This window comes from Aspergillus caelatus (assembly GCF_009193585.1).
Source record: "Aspergillus caelatus strain CBS 763.97 unplaced genomic scaffold BDV27scaffold_278, whole genome shotgun sequence".
Taxonomy (NCBI): domain Eukaryota; kingdom Fungi; phylum Ascomycota; class Eurotiomycetes; order Eurotiales; family Aspergillaceae; genus Aspergillus; species Aspergillus caelatus.
This window is the reverse complement of record NW_022475541.1, coordinates 29,785-45,816: the sequence shown is the minus strand read 5'-3', so window position 1 is coordinate 45,816 and position 16,032 is coordinate 29,785. Positions and strand designations below refer to the sequence as shown.

At 47.2% G+C, this 16,032-nt stretch overlaps 7 protein-coding genes across 7 annotated transcripts; 4 read left to right on the top strand and 3 right to left on the bottom strand.

The window, feature by feature from the left end:
* The first annotated feature begins 469 nt into the window (after positions 1–469).
* Positions 470–2,047, top strand: BDV27DRAFT_136532 (uncharacterized protein). Its single transcript, XM_032068786.1, has 2 exons — positions 470–517; positions 574–2,047. The coding sequence occupies exons 1-2, from the start codon at positions 491–493 to the stop codon at positions 1,927–1,929; spliced, it is 1,383 nt and encodes a 460-aa protein (XP_031922293.1). The 5' UTR covers positions 470–490; the 3' UTR covers positions 1,930–2,047.
* Positions 2,048–3,327: 1,280 nt separating this feature from the next.
* Positions 3,328–4,638, top strand: BDV27DRAFT_56918 (palmitoyl-(protein) hydrolase). Its single transcript, XM_032076965.1, has 6 exons — positions 3,328–3,546; positions 3,605–3,616; positions 3,689–3,779; positions 3,842–3,895; positions 3,957–4,345; positions 4,398–4,638. The coding sequence occupies exons 1-6, from the start codon at positions 3,464–3,466 to the stop codon at positions 4,501–4,503; spliced, it is 735 nt and encodes a 244-aa protein (XP_031922292.1). The 5' UTR covers positions 3,328–3,463; the 3' UTR covers positions 4,504–4,638.
* On the bottom strand, positions 4,639–5,757 carry BDV27DRAFT_56921 (serine hydrolase FSH). The gene is made up of 4 exons (XM_032076966.1): positions 5,578–5,757; positions 5,497–5,515; positions 5,324–5,404; positions 4,639–5,267 (listed from the first exon to the last, which is right to left on the bottom strand). The coding sequence occupies exons 1-4, from the start codon at positions 5,617–5,619 to the stop codon at positions 4,774–4,776; spliced, it is 636 nt and encodes a 211-aa protein (XP_031922291.1). The 5' UTR covers positions 5,620–5,757; the 3' UTR covers positions 4,639–4,773.
* A 133-nt stretch (positions 5,758–5,890) lies between these two features.
* On the top strand, positions 5,891–7,444 carry BDV27DRAFT_136528 (putative short-chain dehydrogenase/reductase family protein). Its single transcript, XM_032068785.1, has 2 exons — positions 5,891–6,402; positions 6,482–7,444. Exons 1-2 carry the CDS (start codon positions 6,216–6,218, stop codon positions 7,321–7,323), a joined length of 1,029 nt encoding a protein of 342 aa, XP_031922290.1. The 5' UTR covers positions 5,891–6,215; the 3' UTR covers positions 7,324–7,444.
* BDV27DRAFT_136527 (uncharacterized protein) lies at positions 7,285–7,847 on the bottom strand. Its single transcript, XM_032068784.1, has one exon. It carries the CDS (start codon positions 7,794–7,796, stop codon positions 7,557–7,559), a length of 240 nt encoding a protein of 79 aa, XP_031922289.1. The 5' UTR covers positions 7,797–7,847; the 3' UTR covers positions 7,285–7,556.
* Positions 7,848–8,180: 333 nt separating this feature from the next.
* Positions 8,181–9,872, top strand: BDV27DRAFT_136524 (nascent polypeptide-associated complex subunit family protein). The gene is made up of 3 exons (XM_032068783.1): positions 8,181–8,523; positions 9,001–9,173; positions 9,287–9,872. Exons 1-3 carry the CDS (start codon positions 8,477–8,479, stop codon positions 9,532–9,534), a joined length of 468 nt encoding a protein of 155 aa, XP_031922288.1. The 5' UTR covers positions 8,181–8,476; the 3' UTR covers positions 9,535–9,872.
* A 490-nt stretch (positions 9,873–10,362) lies between these two features.
* On the bottom strand, positions 10,363–15,954 carry BDV27DRAFT_149780 (putative MFS transporter; the record flags this gene model as incomplete). The annotated part of the gene is made up of 9 exons (XM_032071114.1): positions 10,363–11,512; positions 12,193–12,558; positions 12,622–13,384; positions 13,453–13,498; positions 13,603–13,724; positions 14,312–15,331; positions 15,383–15,530; positions 15,589–15,689; positions 15,762–15,954. 9 exons carry the CDS (start codon positions 15,952–15,954, stop codon positions 10,363–10,365), a joined length of 3,909 nt encoding a protein of 1,302 aa, XP_031922287.1.
* Positions 15,955–16,032: the final 78 nt, after the last annotated feature.

The window sequence follows — 16,032 nt, the reverse complement described above, 5'->3', positions numbered from 1 at the left end:
TTCTCTCGCCTTCTTTTTTTTTTTTTTTTTTTTCTTCCTAAGCTTCGCTCTATATAGAGGGGCTGATCATGGTCATGAGTAATGATTCTGTTATCCTGTGACGCATCCATTGTATATTATACCTTTTTATATCCTGCAGCCATGCACAATCTGAAAAAGCCAAGCCTGGCACAACATGATAGGAGAATAAACTCCACAGTCTTCGTTCTTTCATATTCTCTCATATCACCTTATAATATGACGAAACGTTAGATCAGGTGGGACAGGTCGTATTGCATCCCCATCGAGGTGGCCATGAGGCCCTACTTATGCCTAGGAATCAGAGGAATCGAGAACAAGGGCGCTAGGCCTAAAACGCGGTGTGGTCAACATCCCGGCCATATTAAATTAGGGCAGCGTTTATGTCACGTGCATAAATGTACAATATATTATCCATCCGCTATCATAGGCTTCCATGTTTCCGTGGCTACCCATCTCCCATTGAAAAGCCATGGACCAATTCCCAAAGCTTCGACCGGTCAGTGAGCGCTCACATGAGGGCCACAGCATTGCCCCATAACTGACGCCCAGCAGGTCGGTCGCATAGAGCTATGCTCCACCGCACGCCACCACCTAAGGTTCTATTACAATGTAGCCGTAGCAGCAACTTACACACTTCCGGGATCATTTGCCCTCCCAATCAAAGACTATATCTACAAAGCATGTGAAATACTCATTGCGCAGCACCCAATCCTCTCAGCCGTCCCAATCGGTGAGGAGACAAAGGAGCCTTACTTCGCACGTCTTCCGAGCATCGATCTCCGCCAATCGGTCTTTTTCCAGAAGCGTGAGCAGGGTTTCCCCGATGCAGAAGACCAGGACGAAGAGCTAGACGTGTTGCTGAGCACCCAGCATAATACCTCTTTTGAGCTCCCGTTGCCATTCTGGAGAATTTTCGTGTTGACCGATGATGCCGATGATGCCGAAAGACGGTTCACCGTCGTCTTTGTCTTCCATCATGCTATTTCTGACGGCTCGTCGGGAAAGGTCTTCCACAAATCCTTCCTGCAGGCGTTGCGATCCTTGTCATTGTTGACTGTCGACGACGTTAAGGAAGTTATTCCATCGCCTGATTCACCGCTTCTGCCTCCCGGGGAAGCCGTTCATCCTAAGCTAGTGTCGTACACTTACCTGGCTGTTCAACTCTTCAAAGCTAAGATCTACGACCCCCGAGATCCGGGTTTATGGACTGGCTCGGAGATCAAGCTCCCCTTGGAGACGAAGCTAAAGCACATTGTGTTCCCAAAGCACCTATCATCCACACTCAGAGACCGCTGCCGCGAAAACAAGACAACCATAACGGCCGCTCTCCAAACAATCGTCGCTCGCTCCCTCTTCGCCCATCTCCCCGAATCCTTCACGAAGGTCAGATGCTCCTGCGCTATATCCAACCGTCGCTGGCTTCCCGAGCCCATCACAGAAGATTCGATGGGCGTCTTTGTTCAAGAAAATACCGAAGACTACTCTCGGAAAGATCTCAGTGAGACCTCGTTCCCCTGGTCCGTGACCGTGCGGTCTCGCGTGACAATCGAAAGAGAACTCAGCAAAGAAGGCAAGGACACCTCTGCCAATCTTCTTAGGTACGTAAACGATTACCAAAATGAGCTCTACCTGTCAAAGCTCGGGCAGCCGAGGTCATCCACCTATGAGGTGTCAAATGTCGGGGCTTTTCCTTCTGGTACACCAGCAGAAGGGATGCCACGGGTTGGACGCGTCGTTTTCTCGCAGAGTGCGTCTGTTACGGGAAGTATGCTTGGAGTCTCGGTTGTTTCGGGTGGCGATGGTTGCTTGGTGTTGATGTTTACGTGGCAGAAGGGTGTTGTGGAGGATTTGTTTATCTTAAATGTTATTGAGTCGATAAGGAAGGAGGTTTACGATCTCTGTGTGTGAAAGATTTGTTTTTACGTGGTTTCCTTTTTGTCTTTCCATTGTTTGCACTTTATAGTTTTGATCGAGCATATAGAACTGGTATTCATAGTAATAGATAATACACACCACTGTCCACCCATTTGTATTCAGTACAGCTTGATAGTTTAGCAATTCTGAGAGATATAGGTCGATCTTTAATGTACCTCTTTATAAAAGACCTTAAAGAAAGCGAAGCGCTCGCATGTGAGTCCAGTCGGCAAGATCCTGCTGGAAATGACTTGACCTTTCTGTGATATATCAACTGTTTCTTTCCTATAGCTAAGGTTGTTTGGGGTTGATATCTCAAGGTTATCTTTCCTCGGAACCGTCACCAGATCATGGATTGTGGCTATGAGAAAACATCAGAGAAACCACAGATCAGTTTCTCTGGTTCATGCCTATACAATAGTCTGTTAGATCACCTCGTTTTCCTGATCTGTAATTTGTAGATACGTGGCAGACGGAATTCAAGATATAGCCGATCTAGCCCTAGAACCCAATGGACACCCCTTGATTTCATTGGAGCTGCTCCTGTCATGGGGTCATGAGCTTCAGTGATAGATGGAATTTGGCTAGGTGGTCACGAAGGACCATCGCTCGCCTCTCACGGATATGGCCTGCTTACTTCAAAAGACTGTGACGATCTATCATTCCATAGCTCGATAAGATGTCTAGTTCAAAATTCTGACCAAAGATAGGGCATGTAATTGAGCCATCTATCGCTCTAATCGTTCTCGCAAACCTTACGTGAATTAATATAGATATTTACGACAGACCAACTCAATTGGGTAAATCTATAGGCAGGTAAGTTTGCCAATTCGAGATGATTCTTCATGGTTAATGGATTAAAGAGTAGCCAAAGCTTGCCTTTACTTTCCGTTCTGATAAACTTGAATGCTATACAATCTACTGCTGGTACGGAATTACTTTGTATTACCCCTCCGTAAAGGTAGAGCATGTTTTACATTACATTTTATACGTAAGCTAGCATTTACCGACTCTGTAAAACTAACCCAAGGTGGTGCAGTATCGATAAACAAGTAACATCAGCATTCTAACCGTTGAATTCAAAAAATTCCGGTATTTTAGCAAGACGATGTATGTACATACTAGCACCGAATAAGTCAATATTTCCCTCTCGTATATCCATTACAAAACTTTAGGGGGGCCTTCACTTTTACACCTGAAACATTTCCGTCCCAAAGCAGCATGTACTGGGTTGTGCAGTATTCAATAATTGCACAGAGTCATTGTTCAGCTCACACCCACTGAAGTAAATACAAAGTCAAGTTTGTGGTCTTTGTTGGGGCACAATCCATTATCATGCTAGGCGGTGAGAGCTTCGATAGGCAGAATCGCGGGGGATGTTTATCGCGTTATCGTCCTAGTTATCTAGCATTTCTTTCTTCTCCCTATTCTCCAATATTCCTTCTTTTGTGGACCACGTCTCTTCTTCTTCATATACACCCAGTTATTTCGTCAATATCTCGCCGCGACTATAGAAACACCAGCAAAAATGGCGACCCGGGCTCCTTTTGTCGTTCCTGCGCTCAAGAAACATACCGCAACCGTAATCATGGCTCATGGTCTGGGCGACAGGTTGGTGCCCATGCCTAAAAGGTAGTACCAATTAGCTAACAGCTTTCCCTTGGAACAGCGGTGCTGGATGGTATGTAGTAATCCCCCTCTCCAAGAAATTGAAGGATGCCAAATACAGGCACTAACCGCGTTCTCCTAATAGGATGGGCCTTGCTCAGAACTGGCGCCGTAGAGGCTTGTTCGAAGAAGTAACTTTTATTTTCCCCAATGCCCCCATGATTCCTATCACAGTGGTAAGTAAATTATGCTCTCGGGCGAGGGATAATGAGCTGATAAATGACTCGGCGCATTACAGAATTTTGGTATGTCAATGCCTGGATGGTACGACCTTTCCAAGCTCGGCCGTGATGTGAGTTGCCCTTGTTACTAGTTCATTCCTACTGTATTGGTTTCAATTAACGCCTTGGCAGCTGGATTTCGAAGAAGCCATCCGCAGCCAGGACGAACCAGGCATCCTCCGATCCCGCGAGTACTTCAACACCCTGATCAAGGAACAAATCGACCAGGGAATCAGTCCTTCGCGCATAGTTCTAGGTGGATTCTCCCAAGGAGGCGCGATGTCTGTGTTTACAGGTGTCACCAACAAGGAAAAACTGGGAGGCGTATTCGGACTTTCATGCTACTTGCTTCTGAGCGATCGCATCAAGAACCAGATTCCCGAAGACTGGCCCAACAAGAAGACACCATTCTTCCTTGCTCATGGGACCGATGATGATATTGTGAAGTATGAGTTTGGAAAGACCTCATCGAAGTTGCTTCAAGAACTCGGATTGGAGAATGTTCAGTTCAACTCTTACCCGTGAGTATTTTCATCTCTGCACGGGATGACTGTGTTACTGATTCGACATTAGTGATCTTGGCCATTCTGCCGATCCCCAGGAAATCGAAGATCTGGAAAAGTTCCTTCAGCAGGTCATCCCTGCTGAAGGTGACGGTCAGGCTTCCGCCGGGCTATGACTCAATGGTCCCTCCCGGATTTCGATCTGGGAGAAGATGACATCTAGCATTGTCTTGGGTATGGTATGCTTATTGATTGCAATATTGTTCTCGAGATACAATTTCCGGGATAGAAGCGACGGTTCAAAGAGATAGCGTTGAGCATCAGAATCCTGTTTGATACATATGTTTTTATTCATCTATTGTCTAAAAGGCCCAGACGCATTGCACATGATTCCCTGTTCGTATCGTTTTCGCATCTCGAATAAAGCAAAGCGGGTTTCTTGAGTTCTACCCTGTCCTCGCACGCTTAATAGTCTTTTCGATAGCAGCAATCATAGCCTCTGTATTCTTGCCATCGAAGGGAATTAAATGCCTCGATCCGTGGTCGTAAAATTCCGCCTTCGAAGGTTCACACAGACCATACAATTGCATACTGAGGTCGTAAATCTCATCCTGCTTACCGACTATATGGGTTGTAGGAATCTTGACCAGATACTCCCCTGGCGTCGGCTGAATAGTCTCCTTTCCAGATGCCTCGTACGGCGCCGCACCGCAGATAAAGACAGCGGCTTTGAACAGCGGCACGTCATGTGTTTTTGCATGGTCGATAATCATAGAACATGCGAGAGCGGCGCCTTGTGAGAACCCCATTACAGCGTCGAATGGCCCCTTTGTCTTAATGATATTCATGGTGTACTCGATGGCACGAGCGAGGTCTTCGCCGGGTGCGATATCGCGGGGGTAGTGCTTGTAGAATGGGGGATCCAAGATGCCCTTCAGTTCTAAACCCAGGTAAGGCGATGTTATAGAGAGAGAGAGAGAGAGAGAAAACTCGTACCTGGTTCAGGTTCAGAGTCCAACCGGCCGTCGATATATGTGAAGCGATGCCCTTTGGTTTCCAGAGCCTGGCTTATGCCGCCTGTTTGTGGTTAGAACTGACGATTTGTGGGACGAAATGTCATGGTCATCTGTGGATTCCTCTCCAGGGCCACTAGATGTTGATTGAATTACCAGACTGGATTTCAAAAATCTGCCTGTCAATCAGTATCTTCATGTGGTTGAGAGACGGAAAGTAGTCATTGTTCCACATACCTCCCCGCTCGTGCCAGAGCCATGTAAACACAGGAATCGCATCTTGATTATATGAAGGTATATGGTGATTTATCTTGAGCAGTCCCAAGAACAATCCGCAATCGAACTTTAGATGTAGGTTAAATTGAACTCAAACTATGGAATGTTGAAATGGCTAAATATGTTCTGACTCTTACTCTTAGAAGGTTCATGCTGACGGTGCAGATTACCCGAATTTAAAACAGAACACGGGATTTAATTACCTAGTCGCTTACCTTGCATTTCACTAGCTTCTCGATCGCTCACCACTACAACAATCTACGTGAGAAAAGTGGATTCGTCATACATGGAGTATATTCATCCTTTTCGGTTCTCTTTTCATCGAAACACGTCTTAAATCGATCGATTACCCATTATGGATGAATTGCAATCATATACCCCCTTGCGTCGTCTACTAAGTGGAGAAGTTAAATTTAGATCGAGAGTTAATCTAGGAACCTCGGTCGTTGGACAAGGACGGATCATGGCAATCAACGCCCACATTTCACGGCATCTCTACCCTCCAGCACAAAAAGGATCCGTCTAGTTTTATATACCCCGAAGGCGTCAACTAACTGCACAGCTCCTCTTTGACTAGTGTACAGTACACTACGTTCGACATGTCTCTCTATCAAAACATCGCTCTCAATTGCTCTTTTGCCTTGCATGGCCTACGCCATCCATTGGATATGTACTCAAGTCTTGGTCCTACGCTGAGTGAAGCTACCTTTGGCCTGTTGGGATCCTCCTTTGAGCCGAGCAGAGATATTGGCGACCTCTCTGGGAAGGTCCTTTTTGTCACAGGAGGTAAATTCTGACTGAGTTTCGAGTCCCTACCGACCTCTTTCCAGCCATAGCATACTAACGTATAACGGATTTTTTCTAGGGAATGCCGGTCTTGGAAAAGAAACCGTCCTTCAGCTTGCGCAACATAACCCGTCGCGCATATACCTAGCCGCTCGGGATGCTACTAAAGCTCGTGAAGCCATCAGCTCGATTAAAGACACCACTTCAGCCTCCGTTGACATTAGACATATTGATCTTGACTTGTCTTCTTTCCAGTCTATACGCGATGCTGCAGAGAAGTTTTGCTCGGAGTGTGATCGTTTGGATATCTTGATCCTCAACGCTGGCACCATGGCAAATCCGCCAGAGCTTACAAAGGAAGGCTTTGAAATTCAATTTGGAACAAACCATATTGGCCATTTCCTGCTTACCAAACTCCTCCTCCCTACGCTAGAAAAAACTGTTGGAAGCTCCGCATCAGATGTGAGAATCGTGACGTTGAGTTCCGTGGGGAGCCATGCGGCTCCATCCTTTGATGTCATGACCTCAACGTCTGCTCTCCTGGCCGCCCACACGCTCGTTCGCTATAGCGCGTCTAAAGCTGCTAACATCCTTTTCGCGTCGGAGCTTGCCCGCCGATACCCAGAAATTCTCTCGGTTTCTGTTCATCCGGGTGTAGTGTCCAGCGAACTATACCGCCATACCGGCGCGATGAATGCCGTCTCAAGATTCGGGCTTGATTTACTTTCTACCGTGTTTCGTAGTGTACGCACAGGGGCGATGAACCAGCTCTGGGCTGCCGGGGCGAAGAGAGAGCAATTGGTCAATGGCGCTTACTACGTTCCAATCGGGGTACGCGGCTCGAGCAGATTCGCCGATGATGCAGACATGGCACGAAAGCTTTGGGAATGGACAGAGAACCAGATCGCTAAGAAATCGTGATCCTCTCCTTTGCCTCGTGCTGCCTTGCAATATGATACACACCATCTGGTTGATATATAAGTCTAATCTTAATCGTTTTCTACTTGGACTATTTCAGAACTTTCGCAAGTTTTGACTAACCTGGAGGTAGTATACCTGATATTCTTATTGTTATTTTTTTGGGGGGTGCTAAATGGTTGGCTAATCAGTGTCATTTGACTTGTATCCCATTTATTTTTATTTTTCTCTTTTCCTTACAAAAAAAATTTTTGCCTTGGAAGGTTCAGGGTATGAATTGCTCTGACCGTACTTAGTAAAGTATGGAAAGCGATTGGGTAGCCGGCTAGACTACCTACTAGCAAGACGGCTAAAGCGGTATGAGATTGAGTGTATCCTAACTGACAGGATAGCTCTGTCGCCAAAACCACAAAGAATGGCGGAGAGCTGGTCTTTCCGGAGTTCTTCGCCTTCAACCATGCACAACTTATTGACATGCATGATTACGGATCCATGATCGTTAGGGTTTAGCCGAGCAGCTGCCAAACCTCCAAAGCCAATTCGAGCCCACAATCAATATCCGGACCACCAGCAAACCGATTACTACGTAGTAGAGAGACGAACTCAGGTAGAAGGGAAGCACGTATGAAGGTGAAACAATCTAGCGTAAAGAGGAAATACCTTCCCGCGTAGAGGAAATAGTCAGACTGTAGCTTTGAGGAGAAAAAAGAGGGAGAAGGTCGAGTAGGTAACAAGCCACAGTCAGCGTTACCGTTTACCCCCCACACAAACCAACCAACTTTCACCTCATCATCTCATCAGCCACACTACTACTACGTTCTCACTCAATCACGGTGACTCTCACAACCCATTCACTAACCAACTATCTTCCCCTACTCTTGGTACGTGGAATCATTTTCTCCCCTTTGTACTCTCTGCAACCTTTTCATCCCGTCATTCGTCTCCCCTAACCGGTGTGTATTGTCGCTCTTCAATTTAACCCCCGCTCATCCTCTCTCTTGAAATCCCCGGGGGAAAGCATCAGCCACCGCTTTCTTGGCAGCCACACATTCTGCCACAAAGCCTTACCGAGTCCGAGTTTCCACAGATCCAGATTATTGACGTCCATTCATCCCACTAGGTTCAAGGAACATCTTCTCAACGCACAATCATCATCATGGATCAGGCAAAGTTGGCTCGCATGCAGGCTAGCGTGCGGATTGGTACGTGTCCATCTGATATTTTTCTTTCCCTCCATTTCCCCCCAATCCTTTCTGGAAATAAGTGGTCCTGGGATTTAGTGGCATTGGCAGCGAGAGGAACTGGTCGCTTAAGCCGGAGGAAATGCGATACCCGACACGGACGAGTCTGCAAATCGCCAAAGCTCCAAGGACCAGACGCCACTCACAACATGAAATCCTGGGAAGCTTCGGAAATGGGAATTACTTTTGAATTTTTTGGATAATGTGACGTGATATGTTAGCTAACCTATATCATCCTGTTGAACAGGGTACGTATAAATTCTCTTTTCTTTTCGCACAGTCTCTCCCTCGGGTACCGCATTCGACCACGAAAATGGGAAATTAACCCACACATTCCCAATGCCCTATCTCGCCCTTCTCTTCTCAATGCCAGATCTACTCCCAATTCCTACAAATCCGACCATGAATCCACCCGACTGACGAAATATCCTAATAACAGAGGCAAGGGCACTCCCCGCCGCAAGGTCAAGAAGGTCCACAAGTCCTCCGGCGCCGACGACAAGAAGCTCCAGGCTACCCTGAAGAAGATGAACGTCCAGCCCATCCAGGCCATCGAGGAGGTCAACATGTTCAAGGAGGACGGAAACGTCATCCACTTCGGTGCTCCCAAGGGTATATATAACCAACCCCCGCGCTTATAAATCCATCCGGCACCCGCCGGTTGGAAACGCCGCAATCTAACCAAAAGAAAAACAAATTACTTACTTATCTTACTCTCTATAAAGTCCACGCCTCCGTCCCCTCCAACACCTTCGCTCTCTACGGTAACGGCGAAGAGAAGGAACTCACCGAGCTCGTCCCCGGTATCCTGAACCAGCTTGGCCCCGACAGCCTCGCCTCCCTCCGCAAGCTCGCCGAGAGCTACCAGAACATGCAGAAGAACCAGGCCGGCGCTGAAGGCAAGAAGGATGAGGATGAGGATGATATCCCTGATCTGGTTGAGGGCGAGAACTTCGAGAGCAATGTCGAGTAAATTCATTAACCATATCATATCATATCATGGGTTTTAATTGATTGATATAAAAAATGTGAACAAAGACATTAAAAAAGGGTTGTCTTAATCTTTTTTTCTTCTCTTCTCTTTTCTTTCTTCAACTTAACTCTCACGCTTTTCGCTTTTCGCTTAATGCTTTCTTGTTATTCATGAGGACTTTACTATTCCGGTTCCTTTTGGTTCTTTGGCACTGGGCTCTAGGGATGGGATTCAGGGGTTATTGTGTTATTGGGTTTGATGATTGCGAAATGGTGCAATGGGTGAAGATGATGGGAGGGATCTTGTCTACAGAGTTCAATGAGAACGTGCTACGACTAGTTCTGCTTCTTAAGGGTAATCGTAGAAGTACTTTTTTCCTGAAAATGGGAGGTAATAAGGAGCATGTCGCAATGCGACGATCGACATTTATAAGTGCTTAGACACTGTAATACTACAAAAAGCCGTAGACAGGTACCATGCGACCAGTTTATTAATTCCTTTCGCCTTCCATGCAAAATCAATCAAGATCCCGACCAGTAAATGCCATAAATCATAGAGTATACGAAAACTGCCAACTTGGCTAACGTCAACTTGCGCCAACGGTCGTCGGCGGGGTACTATCGTACATGCAAGGGTATTGGTATTGTTTAGGCCAGTCATCGTAAACAAGGACCGTTTAGTGGAGACGTTTGTTCACAGGCGGGAGTGACTCCGGGCCCGAAGCTGGGCTTGCATTGACTGACGCTGCAGAGCTTCGCATCGCCGGTGCTAAGTTCAGGTGTTGTTGGTAAGAAGTGGTAGAGGAATGGGAGCAAGAATCGAGAGAGATCATGATTCCTCCCGCAATCCGCAAATATCAGTTCCAAGGACCATATCGATCATATACCAGAAACGCCAGTAGGTGTTCGACTTATCATAGTCGAAGGTCCCATCGTCCTTGAGCTGCGGCCCGTCTCCCACGATGTCACCAGTGAACCAACTGAGGATCGGAATAGATCGCAGAACGCGCTCAGTGACGGTCGGCTGGGGCGGGAGAGCCTCAGCGATCGGGCGTAATTTTGCCCGACGCACAGTCGGAATATGTGTCATGAATTCAGACTCGGGCTTCGGCTCTTGGGGAACATTACGTTGTTGAAGGGAAGACGTAGATGGTTGATCCACACCGGTGGCAGTCATCGAGCTTGCAGTCGGCGTCGATTCTAGTGATTGGCCTTCATCTACATCCGGGACACTAGAAAGGTTATTCACAGTGAATGACCGCGGTAACGTTGAGCGTTCGTTCGTCTGGAGGAACGTGGTAGAGCGCGAAGTGGTCAAAGTGCGCGTGGCTTTCGATTTTTGCTGCTCGGCGGCCGATGAATCTGCAAGGATTGGTACATCCTCTGCGGGTCCTTGGCCATGATACAGTTCACAGAAAACAAGGTGTCCATCGATCTCTTGGGGAGAGTAGAAGCAAGCCCGGTCCGCAGCGATCGTCGAATCGAACGTGACCTTGATCCAGTGAAAACCACCTGCATAACGCTTCGATTTGCGGTTCGCATCCGCAGATAGATTCGAATGGATTACGACATCACCGCCGCTCAGAAGCTGCGAATACCCACTCATAGAATTAGGATCGCTGCGCGGGTAATCTTCACAGATCACGCCTCTGGACACCCGCTCATACTTGTCGATCACCTTCCACTCAGTGTCTTTACTCTTGTAACCGTACAGTATGCATTCTGTGGCGACCTTTTCCGTCTGCTTTCGTGCATTGTCGAGGTTTGAGGCAGATGTCGACTTCGGTAAGGTATTGCTGCGAGTCTTCTCCTCCTCTTGCTGCATCGCGAAAAGCCGTCCGAATTCCGCAACATTTGGGTTTTCCTTCTTTGCAGGTGTTCCCGTACGAGTACGCGATCGAGCATGGTCGTAGCGAGCGTTTCTCCTCTTTCCAAAAGGGCCACTCTCTTCCGGTGGTCGTCGAGGGTTCCGGGATTCACTACACAGTGTAATTGGACATATTAGTCAACGACATCGATGAGCGGTAAGTAGAAAGGGGCAAGATGGAATATTATACTCACTCTTTGTAGACATAGCCCCAGGGCAGAAGATTGCCCTTGTCATCTTTTGCGCGCTCCTCTGGAGGAACAAAATGGTACTCCATATTATAAGGGGTTCTAGTTCTTATTGATTAAAGCAAGAATTGAAGGCAGTCAGCGGAGCTAGAGCGACGTAAAGTGTATTTAACGAGCTAGGGTGAAAAATGAAGCTTGCTGTCAAAACCTCGATGAGGGAAGCAGCCGATCTTCCCAAAAGTTTTGGGGCTTGCGGTAAACACTTCTTCTGTTAGCCCGGAGACGGTCACGTGGGGACCATCTATCATTCCATCTTCTTGCCCTTCAACATATTGACATTTTGAACAGCCAATTACAAATTACATCTTTAATTTGTTTTTATTTATTCATATGTGTATGTATATATATATTAATTTTTGATTTCCCTCTTATAGCGCCACCAAGTAACTTATATCAATTGAATATTCACTTTCCTGTAGCCGAAAAGGAAAAGCTTCGAAGTCTCGACATTTAACACCATTTATTCCGCAAAAGCCCGTATTCCGCCTGTACATAGTATCTCTGGCAGATAATGTTCTAGTCCTGTCGTAAGAATGTTATATACCCGACATCGTTTTCTAGGCCGCACACTTCTCCAAAATCTCCCACTTCCAATCTTCGTCCGTCTACATGATTAACAAACTCCTTCAACGGACACGACAACCCAGGTCCAGATTTGCAGTATGGCAGTGGGACAATCTGGTCGTTCATGCTAACCCGAAGAAAGGCCTCTTCACCACTGGGGTTTTTCGTCAATGAGGTTTGACAAGTCAACCGCTCAAAAGCGATCCTTCCGCCCATTGGTATGACGGACGAGGTACGCCAGACGCGGTCTGCCACCCTATGTGTGGTCGGCAGGAATGGGTCATACTTCGGATCCTTCATTATATCTAGTGCTGTGAGGAAAGGGGCGATATCTCCATCATGAACGCTAAACCAGGGTGTCAGTACTCTTCTCAATCATTTGACCCTTGGGAATCACAATGTCACCCACAAACTGAAGAACATAGTACCAGCTTCCGGCCCAGATCGTAAAAGAGCAGTCGTAGCATTGAGCCAGAGCCAACCCATTGCCCCAGCATACGGGTTGCCTGGACCAGCACGGTAGTAGTGGATCAAGTCACGGGCGTATTCGAAATTCTCCCAATCATCATGAGTAAATATATCGCACCAAGGACTTGACCCGCGAGCGATCGTCTCAAATCCACACATCTCTTGCATACTGTAGACCTCTAGATTAGTCAAGTATCCAAGTGCCGAATTTTGCTCATCGTTTATTAGTCGCTCGGCAATAGGTGGGATGTACACGTCCTGGAAAAGCGCAAGCATATTGACACCGTTGTCATGGCCTTTCACAGGATCTTCGATGTATTTTAGGCATGTATCGCCCGGAGTCAGAGTATCAGCACCTCGCTCGAGTGTCTCGGGAATGATCTCCAACGTAGCCTTTTCATTTTTTTCCCAATCCAGGCCGAAGAATCCAGACGCGAAATGCTGAGCTGTTTCAATCACGCGGTCACATTCGCTTGCCCACAGTCTTGTTGTCCCATGGCGCGGTAGCAAATGTCCGTATCGCGTTAAGAAGCGGACGCCTGTTGAGAAAGCCTGAAGTGTGCCAGCATACGGACTAGTTCTGGTCAGCTGGTTAAAGTCTTTCTGTGGCTCATCGGTAAAATATGTCCAATTGTTCAAGAACGAGAGTGAGCCATTAAGAACTACGTTTGTTTCCTTGATTCGATTTAGAAGTGCGAGATGACCTTGGAATAGGTGTTAGAAACAATAGGCTCTATCAGAATACCATTAATGGTGGCAGAGTGGGACATACGACTCCCAGCAGATTTGGTCGGATATCTTTCTCCGTGACGAGACATCTGTTAGCTATTAGTATTTATTTCCGAACCAACCCAAATGATGGTTTAAGTTCAAATTGAAGAATCCCATTTAGAGGACTATGAGGTATGCAAGACAACCGTACCATATGCACTTGATCAATGACGCACCCCTTTGGGGGTTGAAGGCCCGGCGTTTCAAGCCCGTCAACCTTCTCTATCCATGGTCCATTACCGCCTAGGTGGTAAAGGATGTTCCAATCATTGACTTGATATCCGGTCTGGCCTGATCGGAGTGGGTTGTACCAGGCGTTCCAGCTTGCGCAATGAGGTGATCTAATCTCGGAACCAAATGGGTCGCGGTTATAATAGGAAACACTGACGATTGCAGTCAATAGGGAAAGGATCAATGCCCATGGTGGTGTTATGTTCAGCATCTTTTTATTGTGGGGTTGACATGCGATAGATCACCAAGCGATCGAAGGTGGACACTGCGTTGTTAGCAAGTGGTATGCAGGGATCAACTGAGTTGCCGAGACACCTTATTTTAAAATCAACAACCCAGTGAAACAATTGAGTGACACCCTCTCCACTCAGGGCACTTGAATCCACGATTCCTTTCCATTTTATTCTCTAATAATCGACTTTGAATGTATGGCGTGCTATTTCAGATTCTATTCTTATATTTTCTTTTACCGTGTTACCGTTTCAATGTAGATCCATCGACAACCCAAAATATATACACAAGATATGAGTATTTCCTTTGCTGGAAAACATCTGATCGCTGTCTATCTTTAATTCCACAGGAGTAGCTCTATGTACTATACATTCACGTGCTATAAATAAATCGAGGACTTTTATCTCCCAGTTCCTCAATCTCCTCGTCGGTCATCCCAGCAACCTTCTCGTCCTCGAAGCCTTGGACTCTGCGAATGTTCTTTTGGCGGTAGTAGAACCACATGAGACCATACACTATTCCTGCGAACCCCACAAGGCCTAACGTTACGGCATTTCCCCGGACATACCGAGGCGCTTCGTTGTTTTTGTACAAGAACGGTGACATGACACCGCTGATGTTGCCAAACGTGAGTTGTAAACCTGTAGCGAAGGTACGTTTGCCATAGCGAGGAAGCGTAGTAGGAAGCCATGCGAGTGGCAGTCCAACCGCCACATATAGCCCTAGGGCGATGAGTAATGCGCCGAAGTAATGCACCCCCGAGGATGTATCAGAAATCAGGATTCCGTAGCCGACGACAGAAATTGCGCAGAAAATGCAAATGAACAGACCGCGGCGCTGAGTTCGGTCGCTGACCCAAGCGATCACCAAATAGGCCAAGGCCCCAAGCGCATAGCATGGGATTGTTAGTGCCTGCACTTCAGGTGTCGACCATGAGCCCATGCCCTTGATGATGGTGGGAAGGAAAGTACTATAGCCATAAAGCATGGTATCGATACCGAACTGAGCGATGGAAAACGCCCAGATCCTCCAGTCAAGAGCGCCTTCTTTGACGTCCGCCCAGTGGAACTTTTGCGCAGATGCCGTTTGACCCACGTAGCGCATCCGCCGGCGAACCACAAGGGCCTTTTCTTCTTCGTTCAGGTAATAGGCTGTGTCGGGATCATCGGCTAGAACGAACCACGCCACCACTCCTAGGAGGACGGTTGGGATACCTTCCAGGATCAAGATCCACCTCCAGCCTCGCAGTCCGCTGATACCATCCATGAATCCGATTGCATACGCTAGAAGCCCGCCGAACGCGCCAGCGGCTGCTGCACTGCTAAAAAGATACCCTGTCCGGAGAGCAAGCTCACGCTTGCTGTAGAATAATGTGAGATATGTTATAAGTCCGGGGAATAAGCCGGCTTCCACAACACCTGTGTTCATCAGAATTTTGGTATTGCTGCAGAACCGAGACTGTTACTAACCTAGGAGAAGACGGCAAGCGATCAGCCCTCCATAATTCTGGGTGATTCCTGTTAGGGTTGCTATGATACCCCAAATAACCGAAATCGATGCGATGTAGCGTGACGGCCGAAGTTTCTTGAGGACCAGGTTCGATGGTACTTCAAATAGCTATATTGAACGGTCAGCGATCTTGTGCAGGGCCCACAGATGTCAGGGGCATACATACACAGTAAGTTACGAATAAGATAGACACAGCGACCTGGTACTGGTTTCCAACCAGGCCCAAGTCGTCTTCCAGACCATATAGTCGAGCGTTGCCAATGTTCACTGTGATGGATACGTATCAGCAGGGCTAACATTCGAATCAGGTTTAATATGGATATAAGAAGGGGAACCAACCTCTATCCAGAAAGCTGAATAAATAGAGAAGCACAACCATCGGTAAAATATGCATGTCAATTTTCCAGAGCAGATGCTTTTCACTCTCCCCTTCAAGAAAAGAGGACCCGGTGTCGTTTTCTTGGGGTGCCATCATATTGCTGCCCTGCCGGGGTGATTCAACGTCCGGTTTCGGCTCACTTCGGTACTCCATGGCTATCGCTCAAAATTTCAACAGATGTACTTGAATTTTGATCTCTGTTCCCTGTGAATAGTAACGGTTTCCAACGAA